General features: G+C 37.3%; 1 protein-coding gene across 1 annotated transcript; it reads right to left on the bottom strand.

The window, feature by feature from the left end:
• Positions 1-1,881: 1,881 nt before the first annotated feature.
• On the bottom strand, positions 1,882-7,239 carry LOC104095655 (actin-interacting protein 1-2). Its single transcript, XM_009601824.4, has 6 exons — positions 6,639-7,239; positions 5,391-5,552; positions 4,644-4,830; positions 3,851-4,273; positions 2,769-3,176; positions 1,882-2,691 (listed from the first exon to the last, which is right to left on the bottom strand). The coding sequence occupies exons 1-6, from the start codon at positions 7,028-7,030 to the stop codon at positions 2,434-2,436; spliced, it is 1,830 nt and encodes a 609-aa protein (XP_009600119.1). The 5' UTR covers positions 7,031-7,239; the 3' UTR covers positions 1,882-2,433.
• Positions 7,240-9,526: the final 2,287 nt, after the last annotated feature.

The raw sequence follows: 9,526 nt of genomic DNA, 5'->3' as shown, positions 1-9,526 counted from the left end.
AACTACGTATAAATTCAACTTTATCCGATTTTTGGGTAAACAGACCTATATGTAAAATTTTCTTTCTTGCTCGTCTTTCATATGCCATTTTTCCCCTAACGTCTAGTATTTAAATCTTATTACCAGATAGTTCGTAAAATTTTAGTCCATTAATTGATAAAGAAATTATATTGTGCTGCAAGCAGAAGCCATTAATGGTTACAGCGTACAGACACTTAGGGGTCGTTTGGTATGAGATATAAGAAGGTATAATGCTGGTATCAAAATTTAATACCACCTTAATATTTTGTTTAGTTAGTAAATCTGGTATAAGTTATCCCGGGATTAAAATTAGTACCGGAATAATTTATACTTTGTAGAGGGTGGGATAATTAGTGTCGGGATAACTTATACCTTTTTCTTAGAAATTATGCAATTGTCATTTTTAATATAACATATCAAATAGTAGATAAAAAATAATACCAAGATAACTAATCCCAACATAACTTATCTCGGCATAAACCGTATTCAAACCAAACGAACCCTTAGAGTTCTTTGTGCTGATCATGTACCATATGGAACAAGAAGATGAAATCCCTCATTAGAACAATTACCTGGCCTTAGAGCTTCGAGTTTTTTTTTTTTGGGGGGATGGTCTTAAGATTTATCATATGCTATCCAATGGAAATTTTTGTTTTCTTATACCCTTGTTAATTTGATAAGTTCAAGGTTAGTTTTATTTTGGGATGGCAAACGGACGGGTCGGGTCAAAATGGATAACGAAAAAAATAGATAAATTATCTGACCCGACCCATATTTAATACGGATAGGAAACTGGCTAACCGACGGATAATATGGGTAACCATATTATTCATGGTTTCATGAATATGATTCACTTTTGGGATAATTCCTAGTCTTTCAAACTTGAGGAACCCCCAATTTGAGAGTTTTATAAATGTAAAAGTTAAACCCATTAGTTATCCATTTTCTAAATAGATAATATGGTTCTTATCCATATTTGACCCGTTTTTAAAAAGTTCATTATCCAACCCATTTTTTAGTGAATAATATGGATGATTAACTATTTTTTTTTAAAAACCATTTTACCACCCCTAGTTTTATTCAATAATTTCTACCATGTAACTGGTGAAATATACTCTCTTCTAAGACTAGATTTTTTCCAATTATGTTCCCACTTACCCTCCACGTGACTCGACCTTCTTACTTATTGGATGAGGCTAGTAGCTATTTTAGATTAAGAGCTGACTATATATCGTTTAGCATGTTGGTGTTGAATAGCTCAAACAGTAAAACAAATCTATAATGAGAAGAATTGATTAATTAGTCCCTTGGCTAAAATAGAGATATGGTTTTTTGGATACTATTCCCATTTGGTCTATTCCATAACAGAAAGGACTCTCTGGGTCCATTTCTACGCACGCCTGCTGAAAAAGAGGTCTTTTTGTTACTCCAGTCGTTTTCTTACATGCTATCTTCAGACCCCAGGGTGGGGCTGTTTGTTAAGCAGTCACGTGAACTAGAATAGATTTTTAACCTAATGTTAAAAACACTGAATCTTACCTTCTTGGGCGACTAAATTTGATTTCTGATATTTTTTAGGTCTTCCAAAACGAACGTTCACTTCATCCCTTAAATAAAGTTTGGGATGAGTGACCTTTTCTCAGTGCCTCAAAGATTAGCTTAAACTTGAAACTACCTCAATAGCAAATTAACGCAAAATACTAGAATTCATGAAACATTATGCAAGAAAAAAGAGGAACTAAATAATGACTTAGGATGCAACTGTTAGTCCCTTCAATTAATAAACGGTGGCAATGGTTGCAGAAATATGATCACTACTCACATAACAGAGTGTAGAATAAGCACAATCAAAGGACAACATAACGGAAAAGACGTCACAACTTACAAATACGACCAAAACACTGCAAATCCCTATAAAAGCTTGAGCAATAAGATCACACTTGCATCATCATAACACCAAAAAGTTAAAATGTAACCGAAAACCTATAATTGGAACGACAAATTATATAAAATCAATGCATACATTACATACAAATGTAAGAAACACGACGCAAATTTAACGAGAATGGCGGCCAATAGTCTTGCGATTGCTCAAAGACAAAAATCCCAACTCCACAGCCTGCTATGGTCTCAGTACCCAGACAGAAGCCTTCCGTGGTTGAAATAAATCCAAGTTGAACTATTTGATTTTTTTTTACATCTTTAAGAAAATAAGAGTACCTTCTTGTGTATAGGGAAGTGTGATGATCGTTCGGGAAAACTCTTAACTTGGTGTTTCCCTATAACCATGTTTACAAGTAGTGGCACCATTCATAGGGCTGTCCTAAGTTGAGGCCAACCAACATTTCAAAGCTCAAACTGCATTCCGGCCGACTCATATGAACTCCTCAATTGCTTATCAAGCGATCTCAATTATTGTGGAGTTATTCCCCATACACGAACACAAGCATCCTCGCCAGAACTCACTATACTGTGTTCATCAGTAAAAGCTAGTCCATATACTCCACCCAAATGAGCTCCTTTAATCGTGATTCGGTTCGAAGCTGGCTTGCTAATGTCATATATGATAACACATGTGTCGAGTGATCCAGTAGCTACCATAGTGTTATCGGGTGACCAGGCCAGGCAATTTATTCGGGCAGTATGGTATAACATATTCTTAAGCTTCACCTTTAAAACAGAAACTCTTTATTAGGTACGGAATGTATGATATAGCTAATGTTGACTATGAAAATGATAATTATTACCTCACGAGATGCACGGTCCCAGACAACTGCTTCTCGGTTCACATCTGCTGATGCAAACATGGAAACATCTGGAGAGTACCTAATGACGGTAATAGCTCCCCTGTGTTTTTCAAGGACAGCTTCTTCACTGAGAGTATCGCCCGTGATGGAATACAAACGCAGTTTACCATCCTGACCACCCACTATTGCTTCAGTTCCATCAGGTGAAATAGCAGATGCTGTCACAGTGAACCCGAGGTCTATGGTTGACAGCACTTTTGTTCCACGGAGAAGAATGACTCCAGTATCAAAAGAAACTAGAGTCACTTCAGGAGAACTAAGGGCAAGGCTCAAGTCCTTAGGTTGGTTGCCGACATCTATAGAATTTGCTTCTCCACATTGATCTCCAAGCAGAGACACTCTCCAGATCTAAGTCCCATCAAAAAGCAAAATATTGATTATAGCCAACAGTTGCCAGGAACTCCACTTTTGTTTTGATTTAACAAAATTGTCTGAGCATATTGTTGTTAGCCCAAAGAAATAAGAGAACATAGAAAAGCAGGGAAAGACTATAAAAATCCATAGTATTACACTCTAATCACACATAAAACAAGTAAAGATCTTAGAAATCTCACATTATAAGTATCTACTCAACTATAACTGGGAATATCATCTAATCATATTAATGGTAAAAGTGGTGCAATTAATGTAAACGGTGAAATAGTCCGTCTGTTAGATCTTTCAACAATTAAGGTTATATAAACCGGTATGGTACATACACATGGAGAAATAACTACTCCCATCTTGTAAATGGATAAATAACATATGCTTAGATGAGTGGTTGTAATCTCTAATCTTTTTTCTTTCTCAGAAGTATAAAGGGAATCTCCTCTGTTCAAATTCTAAAGCTAGCTTTACAAGATTAGAGTAAAGCAAGTACTTTTGCTTTTAAAAAAAAATTCACACAGAATCAGATGGAATCATAGCATCAATAAAGCACTAGTCAGATCTGTGAGAGGCCTTCTATTCACAAAAAGTAAAATTCACAAATCACCTACTTATATGTGTATAAAAGAAAAGAAAAAGGAGATCTTACAACTCACCTTATTGTCAAATCCACAGGACACAATTTCTCCTTCCACAACTGCAAAGCATTTGATTTGAGAATTCACCTTTCTCTCTAACTTTCCGCTATATCCAATGCCTTGAATCCATTTAACAATCAAACCATCATAACTGCTAGACAACATAATTTTCGGGTCACTTTTGAGGACAGCTAAGGAATTAACATTTTTCATGTGTCCAGAAAATGACACGGGGGATTTTTCCAGATCACTTGCTGAGAATATGGAAATAGTTCCACCAAGAGAAACAGTAACAAGGTGATCATTTTGCCAGAGACAGCCAACTAGCATGTCCTCAACTCCACCTGAACCGGGAGCAGTCAGTGTCTTTTTAACTTTCCCTTTTCCATCATCAGATATGTCCCATACTTTTGCTGACTTGTCAGCAGAGACAGTGAGTACCTGAAATATATAAATCATCAGACCATGAATGTATACTCATAACAGGAAGCATTAATAGTGCACAAAAGACAGATGCACCATGATAGTAGACTGACAAGCTACGGATTTTAATTTTCATCCAAGCTGGTTCCTTTAGCAATTATGATGAAAAAGATTCCGTAGAATTAGCCAAATAGGAGAAGAGTATAATGAATTTTCAACATGAGAAAGCCAGCCACAAAAATAGTGTAATATAACGTACTCCTCGCCAATAACTACAGTGATTATTGGCATATTCAAGTGGCTCAGCACTCTCAAGGGAATAAATTGAAATCCAGGTCAACAGGGAAATTAAATGAAATTGACCTAGCACGGGAGAAAGAAAGACCACCTGTTTACTATCAGGACTCCAACTAACGGCATATATGCTTCCTTGATGACCATCCTCAGATGACAGCTCTCCAATTATATCTCCTGTTTTAGCATCATAGATAATGCCCTTCTTGTCAGAGCTTACACTGATTAATTTGCTTCCATCTGGAGAGAACCTCAAACAATTAACAAAATTTGAATGCTCCCTGCAGGTCCATGGAACAATGACACTTCAATCACAACTATTTCCAACATGTTAGCTATGACGGCAATCATACTTATGTTAGACGGGTTGTTATAAGAACATGTCAGAAGTGGCTGAACTTGGACTGCAACTATCACTGTTGTTTTATTTCCTTTAGAAATGCTACATTGGTCTTACTTCTACAACGCAGTAGACAGGGGATGAAAGCCACATTGCAACATGTACTGTAAAAGTTGGATGAGAAAGGGCATATATGGTATAAGCATGATGCAAGCTGCTCAACTGCAGGAATGTCTTTCTCATGTAGACCAAGTTGGTAGACCCACAATGGTCCTCATTATAGCATGGAAAAGTGATTTATTTTCAGAAAAAGACAGGTCTTAATGTTCTTTTGACATTGTCAGTCTTCTCTCCTGGTTACTATTTTATAGTCTATCGATGAACTCATTTCTCTCTGCTTGTTTCTATAAACATTTTGGACAAAACAATAACCGTGAATTGAAACTAAAAAAAGAAAAGAGACACTTATTCTGATTTAACATAACAGTAAAGCTAAGGAACCTGTGAGACAGCTTGAATTTAAATGGGGGTCCTTCATAAAAGTTCATCAAAAAGTCTTCCCCGCACGTGGCTATGCGAAATGGTCTTGTGGGCTTAAATGCACAACTCAAAACTCTCCTTGAATGGCCATCGAATTCACCCACATTTGTTCCCGAGTCCCACCTGCCAAGATAGTTCATCAAACAAGGATATTGGATATCCAAAGATAGCAATATTAGGACATAAAGCACGTACGGGCACTTAAAAATGTGCTAAAATGTGTTTTAGACTAGAATGAAGAGAAGAGGCACATGTACAAAATCCTTCGCCACGACGTTCGCTAAAAGGGTATTAGAAGAGGCACATATACAAAATCCTTCGCCACGAAGTTCGGTAAAAAAATATTTCTTTGTCACGTGTTTCTTTCTTCTTTTTCCAATTCACACAATGCCCTAACTACCCGCCAGCCGCCTCAAACCACAGACGTGGTTATAGTGCTACAGAGAAAGAATAGGCAAACATAGACTTAGACTCCCATTTAATCTATATGACGTTGTTTGGCCTTCTCAGTTAAATGGCAAAATTATAATCATCAAAAGGTCAAACTAACATACAATAATTACATGTGTATTGTTATGCTTGATGTGAAATGTTTGTGTTTTGTCACATCTTCCAGTTATTGTCTTTAAGTGTCTCCTCTATGTCTTCTTAAGGTAGGGGTAAGGTCTGCGTACACACTACCCTCCCCAAACCCTACTCTTGGGATTACACAAGGTTTGTCGTTGTTGTTGTTATTGATAAGCTCAAATAATAGCCCTTTCAAACTTTGGTCTCTTAGCTCTCCATGCTAGTCAACAGCATCGCACATTATGCTAAGGAGACAACACTTAAAACATGACATTTACCAAAATGCAGCTAAAAATGTTAGAAGGAAAATTTTAAGGTTGCCTTAACAAAATTAATATAAGAGCTTCAGGGTCGAAAGTCAGGCCATTAGCAATATCATCACAACTATTAGTAAAGTGCTTTCCTTTTGGAGCAGTACTTTCAGCAAAATATATTACGCGATTGAACAACTGTGTCCTGATAGCTTTTTAATATTTAACAAACTTGAAATGAAATGCTTCTAATTTTATTTCCCACGAGTAAAATCACCAAGTTTTCAGAAAGCATTAGTTCCTAAATAAAAGTAATGTAATGATATGTGGACAATTCAGAACATAGTAAGAATCCATTAGGAAGCAGTTAAAAAAAAAGGGGGAAACTAACATGAAGGCGCGAACGAGGGATTTGCCCTTGCCATCACCAGAGGCAACAATGCGCAATCCATCAGGAGACCATTGAAGGTCATCGATCCGACCCGATAGGACCCGAAACTCTTTCTTAAGAACAAAATCATTGTGGGTCCCCCAGATCCGAACAGTACCAGAAACGTCAGCGGATGCGATCCACTCACCGTTAGGAGAATAACGAGCGACGGTAGCCTGATAAGCATGCTCCCCGTAAACGGCTACTTGGAGCGGGCGATCGAGGTACCGGATAATCACGGATCGGCCATTACAGTAAAGGATGGAGTTGGATTTCGGGTCACCCGAAATGAGAATACCGCGACCTCGCTCTGTGGAAGGTATGCAAGCGTAGGTTTCTTTGAGCTCGGCCATGGCGGGTAAGGAAGGGGGGATTTGTGTTATGGAAAGGTGAAAATGATGAAAGGGAAGGGGAAACTGATTTGAAAACTGTACAACTGCTTTTAGCTCTCTCTCCACCTTTTTCGATAATCTGACCGTGCCAGCACGTTCCTTACTCTTAGCTTCCCAACATTGGGGGTGGGGGATCAAAGAGGGCTCGTCCTTCACTACAATTGCCACATGTTCCCTTATTATTAGATAGCTCTTCTTCTTTTTTAACTAGCGCTGGGCTATTGTTGAAATGATGAATAGATTTGTTTTTTTTGTTTCCTCGAAATGATGAATAGATAAACAATGCTACTCAATAAAAGAGTCAAAGGAAACTTGGTAACTTATTTAGTTTGTAATCTATTCGCAAAATTTGTTGGTTATATTGAGACTATAAATAATGAAGATCTAATATCTTTATATTATTAGAACTGTAGTGGAGTAATATGTATATATGAATACTATCCGCTTTATTGCCTGATTTGTATTACACAAATAAAAATATGGCGAAATTACATGACACAGTAAACTGAATGTTTATTGATATAAAACTCATGTCGCAGTAAACTGAAAGTTTAATTAATAATTGCGCATGTCATGATGTAAACCTGAAGTTTACTAATACAAATAATTTTATCAAGCATGGCCTATTGAGCAATCTTGATTTAGATGCGCAAAATAAATGAGAATTAACATGGGTAAGTGTTGAAGAAGATTCTTTATGAATTCTCTTGTTTTGCTTGTTCTCGCGATTATTATACCAACTAAAATTGGGATTGAATCCCTTGAATTCTAAAATTTATCAAAGGTGAATATGGGCCCATTCACCTGCCATATATACCACATAAGATGCATCTATGAGATGGTTACATATACAATTATTATTAACCCGCAACCTGGTGTTTGTGAGGTAACTTGCTCAATAATTTAATTTAGAGCATAATTTCCAGATTTTCTGTTTAAGACAGTTCATCTTGATAAGTTGGTTTACATCACAGTTGGTTTAGCAAAATGATTTATTGAATGCCTCCACTTAATAGTTAAACTATTGCTTATGAGAACAAATTATCTATATCAGTTGATATACGTTATATACGAAAGTGTATTACATTCTTCCCTCACAAGTGGTTCAGACTCATGAACCAAATAATTCCATCTTATTATTATTGATGTGTGGTGTATCTTTTGATTAACACCATAATACACAAAGATGAGTTCCCAAAGTTGAGGAAACAAGTTAGTTTTTCTAACATGGGGGGAGACAGGATAAACAGTTGAAAAAAAGTTACGTTGAATGCATTATCATATATTCATGTACCTGAATATATGAATGAAGAGATCTCTATGTTATGTCTTTATGAAAAATAAGGAGGTTGGAACCGATATAAAATTTTTGTTGACGACATCTATAATAGCGCTAAATATATATGAGGATGTGATGACCCAAAAGGGTCATCTTATATTTTAGAACTCGAATCTGCGCTCGTAAGCCTTAAAAATCTTATTTTTACCCTCCTCGATTTACGTGCATAGTTCGGGCATATTTCCGGAAAGATTTTATGTTGAAAACTAATAAAAATAAGAATTTTTGCCTTAAAAGTTGATTTTAGTTAACTTCGGTCAATATTTTTGGTAAACGGGCCCGAATTCGTATTTTAATGGTCCCGGTGGGTCCGTATCGAATTATGGGACTTGGGCGTATATCCGGAATCGAATTTGGAGGTCCCTAGCTTGAGTTATGAATTTTTGATGAAAATTAAAAGTGTGAAAATTAATTATTTTTAAGAATTGATGGATGTTTGGCATTGTGAGTACCGGGTCCGTATTTTGGTTTCGGAGCCCGGTACATGTTCATTATGATATTTAAGACTTGGTGAGAAACAGAGTTGATTTGGTGATTCGGACGTCCAGTTTATAAAATAAAAATTTTAAAGTGTCCTTGAGAGTTTCATTTGATTTGGTGCTAAATTCGTATTTCTAGGTGTTATTTTGGAGATTGGATAGCGCGAGAAAGTCCGTATGATATTTTTAGACTTGTGTGCATGTTTGGTTTAGAGCCCCGAGGGCTCGGGTGAGTTTCGGATAGGGCACAAGATGTTTTGAACTTAGAAAAATCTGGTATTTTTGTTGTATCTCATGTCTCCAATACTGTGCTTCGCGATCGCGTAGTCACTCTCGCGATCGCGAAGGGGAAACTGGGCTGGGGGAGGATTTACTCTACGCGAACGCGAGACAATGGTCGCGAACGCGGAGCATTGGGGGGAGTTGCTCTATGCGAACACGACAGATCGAACGTGAATGCGTAGCTCTAGCTAAGCTGGACAGGGGACCTGGGGAAGCTCCACGCGAACGCGAGCCATTTCACGTAAACGCGAAGGTAAGGCGGGCTAAGCCTTCGCGAACGCGTAAAGCTTCCCGCGATCGCATAAGTCCTTAGGAGGCTGCTCTTCACGAATGCGGCAGTGTTCACGCGATCGCGAT

The sequence above is a fragment of the Nicotiana tomentosiformis genome, chromosome 3, assembly GCF_000390325.3.
Source record: "Nicotiana tomentosiformis chromosome 3, ASM39032v3, whole genome shotgun sequence".
In the NCBI taxonomy this organism is placed as follows: Eukaryota; Viridiplantae; Streptophyta; class Magnoliopsida; order Solanales; family Solanaceae; genus Nicotiana; species Nicotiana tomentosiformis.
The sequence above is the reverse complement of the archived record's forward strand: the minus strand, read 5'-3'. Positions and strand labels throughout refer to the sequence as shown.

Excerpts from the sequence above, each read along its gene's own strand:
- LOC104095655 (XM_009601824.4), bottom strand. The coding sequence starts at position 7,030 with ATGGCCGAGCTCAAAGAAACCTACGCTTGCATACCTTCCACAGAGCGA. Across the intron at positions 5,553-6,638 it reads TCCCTCGTTCGCGCCTTCAT|GTGGGACTCGGGAACAAATG; the intron begins GTTAGTTTCCCC and ends CTATCTTGGCAG. Across the intron at positions 2,692-2,768 it reads GGGACCGTGCATCTCGTGAG|GTGAAGCTTAAGAATATGTT; the intron begins GTAATAATTATC and ends TCTGTTTTAAAG.